Below are 21,795 nucleotides of genomic sequence, written 5' to 3'. Positions count from 1 at the left end.
GTAACTCCACATGCTCATTAAGTATTATTTACATACACAGTAGGATTGATCTTCTACATTATGTGTCCTGTGTCTTTAATGTAGACACTGCCTTCATCACTACAAATATTGATAAAAGACATTCCTGAAACTGTAATAATGTTTAACTACTGAAGATTTACAACCAGCATTCTGTCACACCCATATAATTTCTTAGTTGTTCACTCTCAGTGTAGGAGTCTTTACGGGAGTTGGATTAAAGTTATACTGGGTTATGAAGAATGAACTCCTGGAAGGCAGAGAAGATCCTTTCTGTATGGACGTGACTCTGTTTGCATGTCTTTCTTTCCAACCATTTGGAGTTCGTTGAGAAAAGATAATACATTCTAATAATCCTTGGACCTCTATACCTAGCACAGCTGCCAACATAGGTGACAGTAAATACTATTTTCTAAGTGCTTTGTCTGGGCTAGACACTGCTTTAAGCACTTTACATGCATTTTCACGTAATTGCTATTGTGAAACAGTAGCCTCATGGTGCCTGAAATTGGAGATATGGTTCCTCTATCCCAGAAAAGGAAGCTGGGGCACAGGGTTCTGTAATCCTCGAGGACACAGAGTGGACAGCAGCACCGGGATTAGAGGGCAGGCAATCTCTCTCCAGAGCCTTAGCTCTAACGTTCATTAGAATATTAATAAATGCTCCTTGATAAAATCACCGAAAGAATAAACCTGGTGGCAATTTATTTTAGCTAGTGACATCAACTAAAGTCATCATGTTCTTCCTGGATGTTATAACGCCTTTTTTCAGATGTATATTTGAAAGACTGTTTAGTTGATAATCTCACCTTTTGCTTTCTGTTCTGGATCATCTGTTTTTCTATTTGTTTCTGAAAAGTAAAGACAAAACAAAATAAGTACTATGGAAGTCACCAAATAAGTACTATTGAATGTCCCAAAATATAGAACCATATTTAAATGAGCTCAAATTGATATTATTTAAGAACTATTTCTTGGCAAACAATTCAGTTTTCCTAAATCCTGAATTCTTTACCCATGAACTTTGTTACATGAAGATTAGGTTCATTCGAGTTACTCATGGAAGTCACCAAGCGGTTAACTAGGTACCTGGCGTCAGGCTACATGGTGCTCCTTGAGAAGAGAGTTGGTGTGGGTCACTCCCATCACCTTTAAGCTCCTCTAGGAGTACAGAGGCAAATTGAGGTAGGGAGAAGCTTGTTAAATATTTTGTCTCCTGGAAACAGAAGACTACTTTATAGTAGGCACCATGTGCTTTAATGGGATGCAGTATGTCACCGACTGAGAACACTAGTCTCATTCCTCTAAGGCAAGCACGTCAACCTCGCCGCCTGTGGCCCTCATGCCTCGTGTATTTGGCCCGTGTTAGCCTTTGAGTTTGACATGCTTGCTTTAAGGACTTTATACGTAACAGGTGGCCCGTTAGGGGCCTGCCCTGAGCCCAGGCGTGCTGTAGCTCACCTGCTGAGGAGCTTTGATGGGCCAAAGGGCCCACCCATGTCAGTCTTTCACTGAGGGAATCCAGTTAGTGTCTCCCAAAAATGGGGATAGCGAGCACAGCGAAGCCTACCGAGCACCTGGACCAGCCAAAGAACACCCATCCCACAAAGACAGTGGCACGTGAACTGACTGTTTAAAAGCAACCTTCTGCATTTATAACCTCCTATGTGCTTACTGTTTAATAGCAGTTAGGATCTAGTGAATTTTCAAGGTAGACCAGTCAATTATAGATTCTGTAAGTAGTAATCTAATTTCGGGGTATTTCTAGGAACACGTGTGTACAGGTGTTGGAGTGGGGATGGGACAGTTTGGGAGACACAGAAATCACAGACTGAGTCCATTCCCTACAAAGTGAGAGAGTGTGGGTGCAGTCTAGGGTGGGAGTAGGGAGGCAGTCACAGATCACTCCATGTTGTGGTTCCCGATTGCATTTCTTGGAGGTGAGAATATGCTGCAGGCTTCTGATGCAAGGAAGAGATTTTTATTGGTCAATCAACTTCTCTTTTCAGACCTCAGATGAGAAGAGAACCAACTTTGAAAGCTAGTGTGCCAGGCTCAGTGCTAGGCACATCTCACTCATCTCTAGTTCCTGACACCGTATGGGGAAAGGTCTTTTCTCCCTTTCCGTGCAAAGGAGGGAGCAGCGGCTGAGCAACTCGAGTGCCCAAATTGTCAAGGTCAGCGGTTCCATCACTTCAAAGCACATAATCTTCCCAGTGTGCCCGTCTCTACTTTTCTTGAAAGAGAAACAAATACTAGAGAAGCACAGGTATTGGATTTTTGCAAAGAATGGTTTTTTTGTTTGAGGGCCATACACTTTTTGGCCAGTGCTGCAAGAGGGTACACACACACACACACACACACACACACAAACACACACACAACGGCTTCTTGATCTCATTAACTATAGCCTCCTTGTCATTAAGTTAGGCAGTGCACCATCTAACAGGAAGCATTGTCATAGGGGTCAGGGATACAGGACTGAATAAAAGTGTCAAAAACCTCATGGCGCTCTCTTCCCAGTGGAATCAGCAACACCTGCAGATCTCTCAGGAGGGAGTTACCTGGTGCCCACCTTACCTGGTGCCCACGTGTTTGCTCTAGAATACCATGAATGGCCTCAGGCCCCCAGGCGTTTCAGCCTTCCTGACCCTGGTCTCCTCTGAGCAGAGAGAATACCCATTGGCTGGGAAAACTCAACTCCCTGCACACAAAGCACTTGGCAGAGTGAGGGCATCCAGGACAGGTGAGTCTGCTCACCCTTAGTTTCAAGTTTTATTTTCATTGTGTCTTCTGGGCACTTTGGAGGGGAAAGAACACTTTCCTGAGCCGCAGAAGCTCCACGCGGGTGAAGCCAATTTCCTCACAGCCAGGTGGTCACTGTGGAACAGGATAGGGCCGTGGTCGGCAAACTCATTAGTCAAAAGAGCGAAATATTAACAGGACATCGATTGAAATTTCTTTTGAGAGTCGAAAACCGACTTCTGCCCACGGGCCATTAAGTTCCAATCACACTGTACGTGTGTGCCCACACGTGGTATTTTGGGGAAGAGCCACATTCAAGGGGCCAAAGAGCTGCATGTGGCTCGTGAGCCGCTGTTTGCCGATTACTGGTATAGGGGGGTGGGGATAGGGAAGTTACCAGGGAGTTACCCAAACTCCTAGGACACAACAAAAACTTGCGAAGGATGGATACGGGGGCTATTTCATTGCATTCCTGCCCCTGGAAATGTAGCATAATGGTAAATACTAAACAAAATAAATAAACATCGCCTATTAGAAATAGATTAAGAAATGGATGGGGGGGGGTACTCCTTTTCGATTGTATTCATCAAAAATGCCATAATATTCTAAAGTACTAGTAAGTATAAAATGAACTGATTTTATTAGGTAACGGTTAAAAATTAATATGCTTCAGAATAATGACAATATAGAGAAGAATCCTTTTGCATTTTATTGCACTCGAATAACATTAAACAGAAGACATTTACATTATTTTTTTAGAAAATCCATTGATGCTGCCCAGCTTGGCATGTATTTGTGAAGACGAGGCTCAACTCATTCAGATATTTGGAATTAAAAGCATTTAAAGTGAACCACAGCATAAGGAACCTTCTATTTCCAGAGTTCTAGAGACCGATATATACAAAAATTCAGTAAAATTTATTTTACTCATTTATCTGTCACTCCTAAGTACCACCCCCCACCCGAAAAAAAAAATATGGCTTTATAAAAAGTAGTGTTCTATAATTCACAATATGAATTAAGAGCATTATTAGGATCTGAGTAGCAACTCATTATTACCCATATCACAGCTTTAGAAAATTATTGCTTTTCTCAGTAACTTATTATTTGGGGCTTTCACTACCCACGGAGTCAGCATGCATAACTTACTACATCAGCACTATGACCTCTAATGACAGGAAAAAAACAAAACAAAACACCTCTTTGATTGGAACCCTACAAGCAGCAAAAACACCACCGTATCCTAAAACAATGTGGACATGACCAAGCACGGGACAGGTAAGAGAAACCGCTTCTACGGCTTTTTGCAGAGCTCATGGTCCTTTCAAATGGACATGGTTGCCACCTTCTTTGCTCACAGAGGAGTGTTTCATCACAGCAACTGTTTCTGAGCCACGGATACACCACAGGGAAAGAGGAAGGGACCTCAGTGTGGGAAGGAAGAGGCTCAGCGGCCGTGACACAGCAGCAGGCACCTGGCTCGCTCGGGGAGTGCGCCGGGCCCCTCCGGCATGAACCCACCAGAGGCATGAACCCACCAGAGGACGCGTGCACGGTGCTGCTCTTTAGTGTTGTGAGGGCCTTACTTAACCAGCCAAAGGCAGAGCAATCTTTAGGTTACACACCAGGAGTGCATACAGATTTTCTTAAAATGTAAACAGGGGAGAGCTATTACGTGACCAAGAGGAGGTGCCAAGAAGCATTGTTGCGTGCTGGATCGTAGGCCATTCCTCTCCCCTATCTCTAACGAGGAACTTATTTCCCCCCTCATTATGAAAAATAAATTAACCATGATCATTTGAAACTTTCACTAAAATATTATTATTTTTTTTCCTGATGAGCTAAAAGCTATAAAAATCTCACATTTTGAGTTTTGCCCTGAATACTTGAAGCAATGTAGGCTCTTTTTTTTTTTTTTTTTTTTTTTAAAGGGTATCAGTGCAGATATATACAACTCAAATCTTCACAGCTCCTAATGGCTCTACTCGAGTTTTTAAGGGTGCTGAGGCAAGGTAGCCCTATGGCTTTTAAATCCCGCCTAAAGCAGTTTGCCCGGCAGTCCTACATAGCGATAACACCTAACAATATATAGCAAAGCCCTGACCACACGTTTGCTGCTACATCATTGATATCATTATTACCTGAAAAAACACACATTAATACAGGAAAGACTAAAAGCTGTGTCACCAAAAAAAAAAAAAAGAAGGGAAAGCAATGCAATGGATTCACTAAGGCTACCCAAAAAAAGGACATGCAGGAATGTAACATTACATGTAACTTGTTTCTAAAAAAAAAAGAGAGAGAGAGAGACACTAAAATGCCAATGGACTATGATTCGTTCAAAACATCGTTAGTGTTCACTCGCAAAGATCTTGGTCTGCTCAGAAATTACTTCACAAGATCTATCTCAGCCATCTTTTGGAGCGTATGGTTAGGCTGGTCCTCCTGTGGTAGTGGGGCAGTCTTTTTGAAGCTTTAAGTATCTGCAAAAATAAGGGAAAATCTAAATTAAAGGACCAACTAGACACAAACTGCGAAACTGCTTCATTTTCATTTGACTTTTATAAACCCGCCTACAGAAGTAGCTGTTTTCTTTACTTTTGTGTTGCTGTGTTTTGTTTTGTTTTTGTCTGTTTTGTTCTGTTTTAAGGGCAGCTTGATGACAGGATGATTACATTTCTTAGGAATCACTAACTACCTAGGGAAGTTCCTGGGATAACTTGCAAAGCTGTTGATGAAAATCGGAGGCTCCTTCGAGCATCGGAGAATTACAACTGAATTTAAACATTTCAATCTTTTAAGAAATACAAGCAATAATTTCTCCCATCAGTGTTTCCACTGTGTTAAAAAAATAATAATAATAATAGAAAAAAAAACCTAGTATGGTATTTGAAAGACAAATATAGAAAGGGTTGTCAAGGAGCAACTAGCTACTGTAAGTTGGAGTTAGAATAATTACTTTAATAATTTTACACCAATTTTCAATGTAGTTGACAATATAAATGGTCGGTAAAGAAAGTATGCAAAATGTAAAAGGAACTAAAATTCATTCCTAACTTTTTTCAAATACTTTCTCATTTCAAACTTCAGTATTGGGTTTATTTTACTCTCACAGCATTAAATGTTCTAAAATTAGAGTTGAAAATAAGCTGGTACACAAAAAAGCCCAAACACATTTTAGTACACTTTCTAAAACTGGGTTATACTTATTCCTCCTCCCCTCGCTCCCTCACTCCTTCCTTCCCTCCTTAGCTATCCATCCATTTATCTATCTACATAATATAAGTGTGTGTGTGTGTGTATAATCAGAAAGTTTTGTCTAAGCAGAATTATTTGGTGCTAATGTGCACTAGAAGTTACACGTAGACTTTTATATAACCAAGGAAATGTGTGTTTACATCCTCCAAAAGACATGTACAAGAATATTCATAGCACCTTTCCTCATAATAACCAAGAACTGGAGACATTTAATATAGCCATCAATGTAGAACGGATTTTTTTAAATGTAGTATATTTACAGCAACTAGCAATGCATAAGACCAAATTATTTCATGTAACAAAATGGATGAAACTCAAACACAGGATGTTGAGCAATATATATATATAATATATATATTACAAGTTTGAACTGACTTGTGGTTCTATTTAGTTAAATTCAAAAATAGGCAAACCAATCCATCTAGTACAGGTGAGGACAGCAGTTACCTATGGCAGGGTGCTACTGAGAGGGGGAGAAGGAGATTTCTGGGTGCTATAAGCATCCTGAATAGTGGGTACAAGGATTTTTATGCAGATATAAGTTCATGAAACTGTGTGCTCAACATTTGTGCACCTATCTGTATGCAAACTATACCTCAAGAGAAAACGTTTTAAAAAGGAGTTTGAGCCGAAACCGGTTTGGCTCAATGGATAGAGAGTCGGCTTGGGGACTGAAAGGTCCCGGGTTCGATTCTGGTCAAGGGCATGTACCTTGGTTGTGGGCATATCCCCAGTAGGGGGTGTGCAAGAGGCAGCTGATCGATGACACTCTCTCATTGATGTTTCTAACTCTCTATCTCTCTCCCTTCCTCTCTAAAAAATCAATAAAATATATATATAAAAAAGAGTTTGACTTCAGGTTCTCTTAGAATCTGTCAATTAGCTAGACCCATGGTCGGCAAACTGCGGCTCGCTGGCCCCTTGAGTGTGGCTCTTCCACAAAATACCACGGCCTGGGCAAGTCTATTTTGAAGAAGTGGCGTTAGAAGAAGTTTAAGTTTAAAAATGTGGCTCTCAAAAGAAATTTCAATCGCTGTACTGTTGACATTTGGCTCTGTGGACTAATGATTTTGCCGACCACTGAGCTAGCCTGAGAGAGGAATAAGCATTTCTGTAACCTGTGCAATCAAAAGTATCTTGAGACTATTGGAAGTTGTTCAAAGTATGATGATGAATACAGATAAAAAAAAGCAAACTGAAACCTCAGTTGTTATTGTGAACAACTCAAAAATCCGCGTCTACACATTTAAACGTGACTCCACCCAAAGGTGGCGCACCAAGTGACCAGCCCAGCATCTCCGAAATCAGGCCAGTCATCTCCCTGCTGCCCTGTTTCCTCCCGTGTCTCCTTTAAGGCCCCATCATGCATGCATTCAAGTCAGAAACACAGGAATCATCCACAGCCTTACCCCTCCATCAGCCCCCTCTCCCATGAAATCATGTCCAACTCTGATGTCTATGAAATCGGTTTCTCCATCCTCCCACCACAGGTCAGGCTCCCATTTCTAGATTAATGCACCTGCCTTCTGACTCCTCTCTAACTCCCCTTTCCAAATCCGGATTTGATCATGTGACTCCTGTGCTTAGAGTTTTTCAGTGGCATCCTGTCACTTTTAGACCCAGCTTCAACATTTTAAACATCAGCCCTGTCTGGTACGGCTCAGGGGTTGAGTGTCTTCCTATGGACCAGGTGGTCATGGTTGGTTCCTAGTCAGAGCACATAGCCAGGTGTCAGACTCGATCTCCAGTAGCAGGGTTACAGGAGGCAGCCAATCAATGATTACCATCATTGACATTTCTATCTCTATCTCCTCCTCCCATCCTCTCTGAAATCCATAGAAATATTTAAAAGACTTATTAACATTTGAAATGCTCCAAGAAGTGACACCTGCCTGCTTTCCCACCGTGTCTTCTGACACCTTACGTGGCACACCGTCTCCGTCTTTGTTCTGGAGGCCCTTCTCCCCCTGCTCCCACCTGCCAGCTCCTGTCACTTCTGTCAGCACCGCCACACCCAGCTCCAGCACAGCACATGGGAGGCTGTACCTTTCCCCCACAAAAGCTGAGCTAGGCGTCCCTCCTTCCGTGTGCTGCCCCATACGCTGCACTCTGAGACGTTAACAGCATCACGCTGGTTGCTTTCCTCAGCTGCATGCCCCGGGACAATGGCCACTATGGGGCAGGGACAATGCTGTTGATCATGTCTCTGTACTGCCCAGTGCAGTGCCTGTGCCATCATAGTTGCCCAATTTGTATTTCTTGAATAAGCGAGTGATCAAATGAGTATCAATGATACGCACAGTAGGCACTTTTTATATAAGCTAAGACCTCTCCAGCTGCCATCCAGAAGCCGGTCGGGAGCCTTGCTGATCAGTGTTAGAAAATGCTGGCTGGCAGGGGAGGCACCGAGCGAAACCCTCACCACGGATGGAGAGCTGGGCAGTGTGACGTGGTATAAACGCTAACACATGGAATGAGTGATCTCCACTTTCAGAGAGAAAGGAGCAGCAGAGTCACCAGCAAACACCGCTGCTCACATTCCCCTGTTCTGAGTAACATGGTTATAACAACAAAATATAAACGTCACTGTTTTTCTAGCACTGGATGACAGAAAAGTCTTGATGAAACCAGCCAGCCAAATGATCTGAAAATATTATTTGGTAGGAAATTTTATCCTGATAAATTTCCTAACCGGTTACTTCTTAAATCATTCAGTTGATACTACATATTTTTATGCTGTCATATTGCTAGAAATATGCAGTATAATTTCAAGTAAAAATCTGAGTTTGAAGAGAAAGGTGGAAACCCACTAACGAAATAGGGATTCAAAATCAATGTTTAAAATCCTGGTATTAAAAATAATTGATTTCTAGTATCAGAATGATCAGTTTTTAGAATGACCTTTTACCTCCTTGCCTGCAAAGCACTTGTACATTTACTGATATAAACAAAAGATAGCAAAATTTAAACTACTGGCCAATTTGCTCTTCTACAATGCATCATAATTAACCTTCGACATTTCTGAGTCCTTCCTGATGTACTAATATATATTAAGAGAAAAATGCCACAATACTTCCTTAGCTTTATCAGGCCAAGACGGCTAGTATACCTTCATTTATTTAAAATCCTCTAGAGCAGTGGTCGGCAAACTCATTAGTCAACAGAGCCAAATATCAACAGTACAACAATTGAAATTTCTTTTGAGAACCAAATTTTTTAAACTTAAACTTCTAACGCCACTTCTTCAAAATAGACTCGCCCAGGCCGTGTTATTTTGTGCAAGAGCCACACTCAAGGGGCCAAAGAGCCGCAGTTTGCTGACCATGGCTCTAGAGCACAGCAGCTGGGACTGTGGGCTCTGGAGCCAGAATGTAAAGGGCATCTCAGTTCTCCCACTTGTCAGCTCTGTGACCACAGGCAGGTTACTCTGCCTTGCTATGCGGAAGTTTTCTCATCTGTAAAATGGGGACACAGCGTGTCTACCACTTGGGCTATTAGAAATATCAAATGAGTTATTCATGCAATGTGCTTAGAAGAACACCTCGGTACTGCTAATACATGTTAGTATTCATCGTCCCTCGGGTGTGGCTGGATACAAGGCTGAATCAGACAGTTCCTGCCCCATGGAGTCATCACACCAGCAACTCCAATCAAGGACTTAACAAGCATTACTAAGACGGTGTAACCTAGTCTTAGAAGGACCAGGAAGGCAAAGTAATCACCAATTAAATTCTGAGGGCCAGGAAAAAGTGAATTAGTATCTGACGTTGCTCAGAGCTCTCCAACTGGAGTGTTTCACTGAATAAAGAACTTTCGAGGCGGAAAGGCAGCCAGGTGGCGGGCCTACAATCAGTGTGCCCAGAGTTTCTACAGCCACATGCATCGTTAAACACGATTACAGACGCAGGGAGCCTACTGCACAAGAAGCTCACAAACACAGACGTATGGCTATTATTATTTCGAAAGACTGAATACTAAAAACATTGCAATATAAAGTTATGACTGAGACGGTAAAAGAGATAAGCAAACCAAGTGCAAACATTAAAATTAACTCTTGCTAACGTTCGGCCTTCCGTTCTCTTTGGGCAAGGTGAAACTGCAACTGTGCAGCAGACCTATCAAAATTTTATGACACCAAATTACAGATTGCGACTTCTTGAGCGGGTCTTTCAGAATTTAGCTTCCCTGGACCGACCTGAAAGATCAGGCTAATTAATTAATGAACAATAATAACCAGAGCCACCATTTGCTGAGAGCTTATTATGTGCAGACAGTATGCATACTAACTGCTTCAGCAGTTAACTATCTCATCTGAAAACCACTGTGGTCCAGCACCCCAACCACTTGGTACATTAGATCTATGTGCCAAGGGAATTCTGGGGCTTAGTCTATAAAACATGGAAATAAGAGCACAGAACTTTTTGGTTAGAAAATATTACTGTTCATTACCTTCACTAAAAGTTAGGTTAATGTTTAAAAAAAAAAAATAGGAACTGTAACTGGAAGAAAGTCAGTATTCTAGGAAACTCATCATTTTAGGAATACTTATAAAACAATTTCCTTTAAAGGAGTGGGTAGCCATCAAAATGCAAATTCAGGAATCTGCTCTGTCTTCCCAAGATAGAACAGGCATCCTGTGACCCATGATTCAACAATGCCGAGGTAACTACAGCAATGAGGCAGGAACGCCGGCCTTCCTCTCTCTGTGCAACTTTCCTGAACACCAAGTACACAGATGCACAGTGGCCGTCATGTGAAAGATCAGCTTCTCCATGGGTTTCTTTCTCAGTCATGTTATAATGCCAACAACTCAGTTCTCTTAAGAATCTGTACATATTATTATAAACGCATGTGGTATGACAACTACCAAAACGTAAAACACCCACCACATAAGCAAAGAGGAGCAGAAGTATAAAAAATACTCTTTGATTACAAAAAAATATTTTCCCCCTTGAAATTAAGTCAGAAAGTTTGGCAGGCACCAAATCAACAGTCATGCACATCCCCTGCTGCCAAATGCACATTAGGCATAAAGTGAAAGATAGAGGAGTAAAAAAGGAATATATGACACACACACAAAAAAAGGAAATAAAACACAGAAACAAGAAACATACACGTAGGAAGGAAGTATTGGAAAATCCTCTTTGTAAAACATTCCCCCCCACTATGAGAACAGAAGGGTTCCTGTCCATTTCTGATTGCGGTATAGTTAACGTCATCTCTAAAATGCATCGGCCAACACAGGCCCTGGGGGAAATGCTTTTCCCGTTCTTCACTGGTGGTGAGAGGGGCAGGTGGGGGGAGGCAGAGAAACGGGTTCACACTGTGGCTGGAAGGAAAGACCCGGTGCAGACGAGTCTCAGGCAGCCTGGCCTGCCAGGGGCATTCATGATGGTCTCAGGAGGCAGGGGACTGGAGGAAGAGGAGTTGGTATCACAGAGGTCTGTACTATTCAACTTACAGCTTAAGGCAATTCTGATTCCCTATCACCCACCAAACAGCCTGTCCGTCAAAGGAAGGGAAAAATAAAATCCCAACTTCTGCTGCTGCTACTACTTTAGTAGTAGTGCCGTGTAGCACAGCAAAAGCCACATAGAGCTCCGATCGCGAATATCCCGCAAATTCTAGTCAAGTTCTGATGTGTCTTTTCCATTACTTTGAAATTGGGGTCACCTGATCCAAACACAGAAAATTTTCTTTTAAAATTTAAGTTATAATTAATCCTCCTCTCTCACCACTTTTCCTCTTCCGAGATGTATTTCATTCAGCTAGTGTGAATATCAACAGCGTATTTTAAATCAAACAAAGATAAAAGGAAGAAGCGATAACATCTCACACAATGTCATACCTGGTGGTATTTCCTGATGCTCCTCCACTGGGGGCGAATGTGTTTCTGAAATAAATAGCACAGTTACAATCCATCACATGCTGTTGACCACTGTTTCAAACACAGCTTGCTGGTGTCAATGGCACACTGATTAATTTTATAGACTTCCTTGGGATTCAGTTGCAGTCATTATAAAAACATTTAAGTTTTTACCCCATCACTACAAAGGAGAATTAGTTGTAGACTTTGCAAAATATTGTATATTTTTTTCTTTTCAGGTGTTTAGGCTTTATCATATACCTGCCTAACGGATTAACCTCAACCTCACTGCCAGGCCAAGGAGACGCAAACTAAACCTAGGATTTCACCATTTTTAATCAGGCTTGATAGGAAAGCTGAGGAAATATATTTAAAGCATCTTGTTTGTTCTCGAAAAAAAATTTTTTTAGCTCAGCCAGGTGTGGCTCAGTGGTTGAGCGTCGACCCAGGAACCAAGAGGTCACCGGTTTCTATTCCCGGTCAGGCCATATGCCCAGGTTGCAGGCTCGATCCCCAGTGGGGGGCGTGAAAGAAGCAGCCAGTGAATGATTCTCTCTCATCATTGATGTTTCTATCTCTCTCTCCCTCTCCCTTCCTCTCTGAAATCAATAAAAATATTTTTTTAAAAATTTTAAACTCATAACCTAATTTCAATGTGAATGAAACAACACAAAGAAATTAAAATATAATTTTGAAAATAAACCACTATACCTAATAAAGGTTTTTGAAAAATATTATTCACCATAGCATATTCCAAAGACCAGCCACTTCCTACATATTTCCCCTTTTCCTTCTTCAGCTTGCCTAGCTTCCCGAGTTGTGACTGCTTATGAATGGCCTATTTATTTTGTTCTTAATATTTTTGAGATATGTTGGCACGTTATCAACTCTACCAGTGCTTGTTTGTTTTCTCAGAATTTCTCTTACTTTTGAACACTTCGGGTACATGTGAAAAAACCGTGTGACTCAGTGTCACTTGCGTTATTTCCATCACTAAGAAAGCCTTATTATTACTACCTAAGTTATCCTGAATAAATGTACATGTAACAAACATATCAGAAATTTATTTTGGTAATGACATAGCAAGGGGATTTTGAAAAGGAAATAGACAATAAATTATACCAGCACAACCTGAGTTGCCTATTGATACAGCATACTTTGTTTTTTCCTCCAAGACTTAAAAAAAGTTTTTTAAAAATCTTTATAGTTGAAGGTATTACATATGTCCCCTTTTTCCCTCCATTCACTTCTTCTGGCCCATACCACTCCCTCCCCCAGGCCTTCACCACCCTATAGTCTGTGTCCAGGGGTTATGCATTTATCCATAAAAGTTTTTTGGTTGATCTTTCCCCCTTCGTCCCCCTCCGTCGCCTTCCCTCTATGATTGGCTCTCACTCCCATTGATTTACTCAATAGCTTTCTGTCCTGCTCCTCCACGTTCTTCTCCACGGGGTTTCCTCCTGCCTTACAGCTAGCTGTTCAGGCTCCGGCAAACCTCACGGTCGTGATTCCTTAGAGCTTAGCCTGGGCTGCTTGTCTTCTCTCTCTGTGCTCACCCCCAAAATGACCTTAACCATTTCCATGAAGTTAGCACCATCCTCACAGTGATGGCACCCAAACATGTATACCCATCTCGGATCTCAGCCATCTGTTCGGATTGGCACATCCAACTGCCTACCTGCCACCTCCATCCGGGTATCTCACATAACTTCCGGAAGCCAAATGTCTACTGTGGAGACTCTTGATTCTCTTCCCTAAACCAGTTCCTACTGTGTCCTACTTTTCTTCTCAGCAAATGGCCCCAGCATGCGACAATCCAAACCCAAGTCAGGCCGCCTTTATTCCTCTTTACTTCACAACCATCAGAAAGGTCCACCACCTGTCCTTCCAAAACAGACCTCCAGTTCAAAACTCTCCCCTCCGTTTCCACTGCCAAGATCTTACTCGAGGGCACCACGACCACCTCCCTGGATTAGTTCCCAGTAATTTCCAACCTCGTGGCCTCTGTTTCCATTATTGCTCCACTCAACCCATTCTCTAACTAGAAGTAGCTCTCCAAAACAAAAAGTGGACTACGCCCTCTCTTATGAAGTGCTCCCATGGCCTCTCACTTGTACTTAGATTGTAATCCAAATTCCTCAGGAGGTCCTGCAAGTAATCTGTTCCCTATCTTTTTATTGCTTAAGCCAATTCAGGTTTGGTTTTCTGTTCCCTGCAACAGAAAGGAACCCGAATGACACAGATGGGGAAAAACAGGGGGTGTAAGCACAGGACTGATATAGCCAGCTCTATGCTTCCAAAGAGATCTCCCTAATGGCACTGTGGAAGACGGATGCGAAGGGACGTGTAGGGATTAGGAAGACTGGCTAGAAGGTGATGGGGCTGAACTAGATCCCAAGGGCCACAGGGAAAGAACAGATCTGAGAAGTGCGGAGGTAGTCTGTCCAACAGGATTAGCTACAGAAACAGGGGGAGGGGGACTTCATGATGGCTCCCATATTTCTCGTATGGGCATCCAAGTATATATTGATGCCTCCAAGCAAGAGAAGGGAAGACTGGGGAAGAGAAGGTTGGTGGGCAGGTAGAGGTAGGGAGCACCCTCTTGATGTCCACTCGGGGGCTGCAGGAGCACAGGAGCTGCAGATGGGCTGAAGGAACACAGTCCAGGACCCCAAAGGAATTCCCCTAACAGCCTCTGCTCTGTCCTCTACTGGCTGATCCAAATGCCTGAAAACACAGAGGACCCAACTTTCAACCCACCTCTGCCCATGGCCTACCCCTGCCCCCTGGAATTTAAAGTAGCCCTTCTCACTGCAAACCAGCTCAGCCACCTCCGGCCTGTAACCTGGGCACTCCCCTCCTCTGACCCCTGAGCACAGTACACAGATTTAAGAGTAAGTGCTTAGTCAATACTTGCTGAATATATGAACACACTGTTAATAAGAAAAGTATAACCATCTTTACAAAATTAACTTACCTTCTATGATTATGTTTGAATCTTCTACAGTATTGTCTTAAAAAAACCAAACAAAATACAAACACATATTACATTAACTCAACTCCGTGAGATCCCCAAACAACCTATATCCACTCAGATACCTAAATCTGGCACTTTTTAGACTAGTTTCTTACAGAGAGGCTCACAAGTACATATAATAGCATATCAACTTTAATTCCCAAATTACACTCAAAGCATAGATCATGTCAGCTGACGTTATCCCCGTTGACAGAAAACTTCCACCGTAAGTGGGGAATAAATATAAAGACAATATCTAATTACTTCCTTGATGAAATGAAAATGCCTGGTATTTCTTACTACGTACATCTACCTCTGTTCCATGAGTTGTACAAATACAAAGGGCTGTCTTACGGGGGAAACATTTGCTTAGAGAAAAGGCTTACCTGAGCTTTCCATCCCCCCTTCACTCTCCGATGGTTCATATACTATAAAAAACACAGAGAGAAAAGCCCTTTAACTCTCATTGCAACACAACTCTGGCTGAGCGGTTCAAGAGCAGAGACACCATCTACGTATCCTTGAACTCTGGGGCTCAGTCACTGGGCAATGGCAGGGTATCGAGCGGCGGGATGTGGGGGGTCTGGCCTCACAGGCAGCTAGCCCAGATTCAAACTCAAGGTCAGCCACGGGCAATTACCTCTGCTTCCTTCCTGTAAAACGGGGAACAACAAGGTTCCTCCCGAATCACTTCTAACTAAGATCCAGGGGTCTTCAAACTACGGCCCTCGGGCCACATGCAGCCCCCAGGGGAGTCTGATCCTGCCCGCCAGGTTTTTTGGGCAGTGAGCGCAGCCAAGGGGTTACAGTAGGAATTAGTAGTTCATAGTCCGGCCCTCCAGCTCTCTGAGGGACCGTGATCTGGCCCCCACTTTAAAAAGTTTGAGGACCCCTGTACCTTGTGCATTCCCGGGTGGCACTGAATTTCCCGTTTTTACTTTCTTCGCTTCCGTGGTGGAGGTTCGAATTACCCAAGGCTCTACGCAGCTTGCTTCTCTGGATCCATGGGTTTACCAGGCAGATTCTCAACTTTGTTTGGGGGATAATTCTCAGATCTTTCACCTGGGGCAAACGGTCCTGCGCCAGCCTCTTAGAAAGGATTCCATTGGCAGCGGTTTAAAGCATGACCGAACCACAGCCCATCCATCACTGCTCTCGCCTCTCCGTGCCCGGGCCCCCGTGCGTCTCTGCTACAGAGACTGTCTTTCCGTCCCCGGCTGGGTCACAGCTTCCTCAGTCAACCTGTCCCTGCTTCTTCCATTTCCCAAAATCCCTCACAATTTCTTGTACACTAAAAGCGAACTTGCTTGTTTTCCCAGCATGATTATCAATTTATTCCTTTTGTCCATTTAATAAAAAACATTTTTTGGGACCACCTACTATCTTTGTGATTTATTCTCAGTGCTAGGCTGATGGGGCAAGGGCCAATTCTTTTTTTTTTTTTTTCATAATATATTTTATTGATTTTTTTACAGAAAGGAAGAGAGAGGGATAGAGAGCCAGAAACATCAATAGAGAGAAACATTGACCAGCTGCCTCCTGCACACCTCCTACCTCTACATGCAACTTTTAATTTCCAAATTTCTAGTTTCTCCTTCAAATTCATAAACTGAAAAAAAATCTAAATGCAATCATAGTTGCCAACTTATTTCAAATATTAGTCCTTAAAGATAGAATCCAGGATTCCTCCAAGGGTATCACTCATATCCCAAGAAAAACACCGGTGGATGGTGATCTTCATAGGATCTCAAATCTTAAATACACACACTTAATAAATTAGTTTATCAGGTCTACACACAGCCATTCTTAATTTTCTCCATCAAGACTCACCGATTATCATGAGACTACCAGTTTCTTGAAGTACGGCCTCTGTGTTATTCATACGGGAATGTCACACCCTAAGACTACCTAACAACAGAAAGCCCTCCGTATGTGACTCGAGCACCATACATTTCTCCATCCTTCTCGCTGCACACGCAGTTATAATACTGACTCCCTTCCTTCTACAGTCCACCACCTCTATTCTCTCTTAGTCCTATGAACACGTGCACATTATTTACATTCTCTGAAACACATTTTTCTCATCTGGGAAACAGCAAAAATAATGTATTTCAGTGAATTTTATAAAACAGCACGAGAACTGCTCAGGCAACAAAAGGAGCTACAATCACCAAAACCTGAATCTGACACTACTGATGCCACCGATTTGCCAGAACTACTTTCTTCATGCTGCCTGTACGCCCGGAAGGGGATTCTTCTGCCCCTTCTCCCTGCACCTGTACTGAAGCGTGGCATTAATCTGTGGAAGCAGCTACAGTAGTTAAACAGGGTGGCTTTCCAAGCACAAGACATATTTTAGTCAAAAGGCAGCGATGACTATGAAATAATGAAATATGATTTCCTCAATAATTCTTAACTGCTTCCTAAGGCAACTTGCAAATAATTGAAGAAATTATTTAGGCAATGGCAGGCAAATCATGAAATAGGTAAACAATCTCCCCAAGTCAAGTCTTTGAAAACTACCATTCACTTGAATGTTTCAAGTTATGGTTTTATAACTTAAAAAAAATTGTTCTGTATACTATATTGTCAAACTATGAGTAGATTTTAAAACAAGCAGATGGCTTAAGTTTAAGAAGCATTTCACACCTTGTTGGTCATAGTCTTGGTACGTTACTTCATCTGCAGAAAAAATAAAATAAAATCAAAATAAGTACTGAGTCATTCTGTGTAACTGCTCAGCTAAAAAAACAAAACAAAAACAAACAAACAAAAAAAAAACTTAATCTCAAATACAGAATTCTATTTATTTAAAAATTAATGTCTGTACAGTCCATGGAAAATGCCTCAGTCCAGAAACAACTTGAGAAAGGGCAGGTAAATTATTTTCATACAAATTCCTCAAACTGGCATACAGCAAGATATGTTAAAGTATAGTAAGGAATTAATATCCTGTTTCCGGTGGAGCCAGTGGTAGATGAGGTGAAATATGAAAGCTTTATATTTTTAAATGATAATATTTTGTTACAAAGTAGAAAGTCTTATATTAGGTGTTACTATTATTTCTCAGTCTCCTTTAACAGAAAAATCACCATGTTAACATAACATTACAGCTGTCAAGCCTTAATAATATTTAAAAATCTAACAACAATGTTCATTTAATACCTGCATCATGGTACGTTCTTTCATAGTCATCTATTGCTGGGTCAGTGGAATCTAAAAAGAAAAAAATATACACCTTTGATAAACATTAAAAAACCAAACACATTACTAGACATCATTCTAAAATTACTTGAAAGTTAAATTGTAATCTTTACAGCTGTGTAAGAAAGAAATTATCATTATCCAGATATATAAAAGCCTAAGCAACCATTACGATGGAATGACCGGAATGACTGGTCATTATGACGTGCACTGACCACCAGGGGGCAGACGCTCAATGCAGGAGCTGCCCCCAGCCTGAAGGCCCTGATTGCCAATGGGGACTGTGGCCAAACTCCCAGTCTCTTCCCCCAGACAGCAGGTCCAGATCCTCTTATCAGGCTGGGATGGGGAACTGAGGGTGGGTGGTGGCGGACACAGGAGACAAGGGAAGGAAGAGAGGGGGAGGCAGGGAGGTGGGAAGGTGGGGAACTGCACGGTGGCGGCACGCAGGCAGGTGGTGAGGTAAGGGAGAGGCAGGGAGGCAGGGAACCTGATCGGCCCTCATCACCTGCCAGGCATAGGGACCCCACCTGTGCAGGAATTTCGTGCACTGGAACGCTAATAATATTTCAGATATATAAAGTTCCATCATTTGCTAAGTCAAAAAATAGGAAGTAGCAGTGCTAGGATTCGCACCCAGTTGACTATTCCATCCTTCTGCCTCATTAATTTCCAAATGCTCTCTGGTCTGATCTATAAGAACAACATCCCAGTGATGGTTTGAAAAACACAGCTCCTTTTTTCCTCATTTCTCCATATAATATCACAAATTTCACAAATTTCTATAACTATCTGAGCAACCAAAAGTGACCCCGGAGTGTTATGAAGAGTTCTCTGTGGGTCAGAATGAGTCATTAACCCAACGTTAATAGGGCCTTGGCCGCTGTGTCCAACAGAAACTCATCTTACAAACCTGGGGCTTCCTGTTCATACATCATCTCTTCCGCATCCTGGTCAGAGGTCTGCGAAGCTACAAATGAGAAAACAGTTAGGAAATTACTAACGTGTCTGCAGTGCTGGGAGCCCTCCTCACATCAACCCAGCAATCCTGCCTGCGCCTGAGCAAGGACACACATTTCCCAGCCCATCACTGGGACTCAACACCAGAGTTTGCTCTAACCGCAATATGATTTTAGTGACCACAGATACATAGCGTTGACGTGACAGGGCCCTAAATGCTAGTCAACACTATCACATGGTCCCCCAGCACAGGAAGAAGGTCCACTCCAACACCGGGAGGAGCTGGCCAACACCACAGGCTTGTTACTAGAAGACGCGATGCCCATCTTCAGTGGCCACTCCTTCTGGGGGCACGGCGTACAACAATATACTATTCTGACCGTTCACTGACTATCATTTAAGACCTCAAAACATGCAATTCTGCTGTATCTTTTGACTTAATAATCCCACTAGTGGGAACTTATCCTCAGGAAGTAGACTTCAAAAAAATACAAAAACTATTAATTTATAAAAATACAGATACATATGCATGTATACATAATTATGATACATAAAATATCAATCATTAAGTATATATTATAAGGTACTTGTTATATTAGATGTAATCTATATATATAAAAGCCTAAGTGACCGGCCAACTGCCAAGTGGCTATGATGCTCACTGACCACCAGGGGGCAGATGCTCAACTCAGGAGCAGAAACCACAGGCATGGAAGCATGAAACAGACTGATGAATCTCAGAGGAAAGAGGGAAGAGGGGGGAACGGGAAGAGATTAACCAAGTATCTTATATGCATATTAGAGCCCAATGCACAGGTTTGTGCACTGGTGGGGACCCTTGGCCTGGCCTGTGGGGATCAGGCCAAAACTGGCTCTCTGACTTCCCTCGAGGGGTCCCAGATTGCAAGAGGGTGCAAGTTAGGGCGAGGGACCCCACCAATGCACGAATCCATGCACCAGGCCTCTATTAATAAGCTAGAGGCCAGATGCATGAAATTTGTGCAAGAGTAGGCCCTTGCAGCCCTGGCTGCCTTGAGGCTCTACCCCCCCACGTCATTCCGGAAGGTTCCGGAAAGTCATTCTGGAAGGTTGTTCTGGAAGGTCAGTCCACTGTCTGATCTAATTAGCATATTAGCTCTTTACTATATAGGATAATCATAGACAATGTCTTTTCTCTCTCAATGTTTTTCTTTTTTTTTAAATAGGAAAAGACTCATTCTAATTAAAAAAGAACAATATTAAATTAAAATCTCACCTGTCTCTTCTACATGGTAACTATCTTCAGTTTCTAGAAAAAAAAAATAACATTATATCAATATTACTACTTTCATGAAGTGGCATGTATATATACTGTATGTGTACATTCTGAATCTATTCTTATTGATTTTATTTTGAAGGTAAATAACTATTAAAATAAAACATAAACATATCCATGAAATGTCTACCAAACACTATCTTCTACTAGAACTACACCTAAAAATGACACACATTCTTGTCTTTGATCCACTCAACAACCCCACAAGTTGACAAACACCATAACCTGGCCTAAAGAGAGAGGATGAGACTGGCTGGAGTGGCTCAGTGGTTGAACATCGACCTGAAGATCATGGTTCAATTCCTGATCAGGGCACATGCCCGGATTGCGGGCTCAATCCCCAGTGTGGGCAGTTGAAGGGGCAGTGTATCGATAAGTCTCTCTCATCATTGGTATTTCTGGGAGGTCCGTGTTGATAACTTAACCCCTGATAGCAGAGGGCTCCCCCACAGGATCCTCACCCCTTGTGTGACCCTTGTTCCTTCAACAGCTCTATGGAGTGTAAATATTTCCCATTTCTGAAGACTTTTAATATGCAGCTGTTAAGTTCAAATAGAATTGATGCCCCAATTGAAGATTAGGGCAGAAATTTTATGACCTAATTATGGATTTTTTACAAGTGTTTCTCCCTACCCCCCAAGCTCTATTACTCCTAACCTCAAAAATATCAAATGCCTCATGTTTCAGGTTATTTGAATGCCTTAACTGCATTCTGTTACATAAGCAGCATCTAAGACCCCCAAATTCTGAACAACTGTTAATGCTCCTGAGCCACCTTGGAGGAGGAAGGCAGGGAGGAGGAGGTACCATTGTTGATACTATTACAGATGTCCCCCTTTTTCCCTGCCTTGACTGGCCTCCACCAGGCCCCCACCCCCTTCCCTCTGGCCATCACCACACTGGGGTCTATGTCTATGGGGAAACAAATCATTTTTATTGAAGTTTTTACCTTCAACTTAAAAAAGTAATTATAATTAAAAATAAAATAAAAGTTCTACCTTCCTGAAATGTTCCAGTTCCCAGCGTCTCAAATCTGTCATCTGTATCTCTCCCTACAAGGAAATCGTCATCTTCTGGTTGCTGTTCTCTTGCTGGTTCGCCCTCCTCTGGGTGTAGGTGTTCTCCTTGAGAAATGACGATGAAGGAAGAGACACAGGTGTATACCAGGGCCCACAGCAGGGGCTGAGAGACACGAAGGCCCTTCGGAAGGGCACACACTGGCCCTTGCTACAGGGCACTCCCTGTCCCTCTTGGGGGCCCCCCCGCACATGCGGGCACCCACTTTGAAGTCTGTTCTCACTCTCGCCAACTGCTGGTCAACCTGATGGGGGATGGATGGTCTTCTCTTGCTAAAACATGAACCCACCGAGGTCAGGAATCTCATGGAATCCGTTCACTATGGACACCCAGCAC

The 21,795-nt window shown here is 42.5% G+C and overlaps 1 protein-coding gene across 12 annotated transcripts in view; it reads right to left on the bottom strand.

Annotated features, from left to right (window-relative positions):
* The window catches only part of ASPH (aspartate beta-hydroxylase), a 156,222-nt gene that overhangs the window by 73,155 nt on the left and 61,272 nt on the right, over positions 1-21,795 (bottom strand). For 11 of the 12 annotated variants that reach the window (XM_084865079.1, XM_084865090.1, XM_084865087.1 and 8 more), the window contains 9 exons: positions 21,381-21,506; positions 20,323-20,355; positions 19,021-19,077; positions 18,069-18,119; positions 17,553-17,585; positions 15,290-15,331; positions 14,865-14,900; positions 11,870-11,914; positions 828-869 (listed from right to left, as the gene is read on the bottom strand). In XM_084865079.1, coding sequence (XP_084721205.1) covers positions 828-869; positions 11,870-11,914; positions 14,865-14,900; positions 15,290-15,331; positions 17,553-17,585; positions 18,069-18,119; positions 19,021-19,077; positions 20,323-20,355; positions 21,381-21,506 — 465 coding nt within the window. The remainder of the gene's footprint in view (positions 1-827; positions 870-11,869; positions 11,915-14,864; positions 14,901-15,289; positions 15,332-17,552; positions 17,586-18,068; positions 18,120-19,020; positions 19,078-20,322; positions 20,356-21,380; positions 21,507-21,795) is intronic. The other variant, XM_084865086.1, reaches the window with a different exon arrangement.

This window comes from Pipistrellus hanaki, assembly GCF_964339955.1.
Source record: "Pipistrellus hanaki genome assembly, chromosome: 17".
In the NCBI taxonomy this organism is placed as follows: Eukaryota; Metazoa; Chordata; class Mammalia; order Chiroptera; family Vespertilionidae; genus Pipistrellus; species Pipistrellus hanaki.
This window is presented reverse-complemented; position numbering and strand designations above follow the sequence as displayed.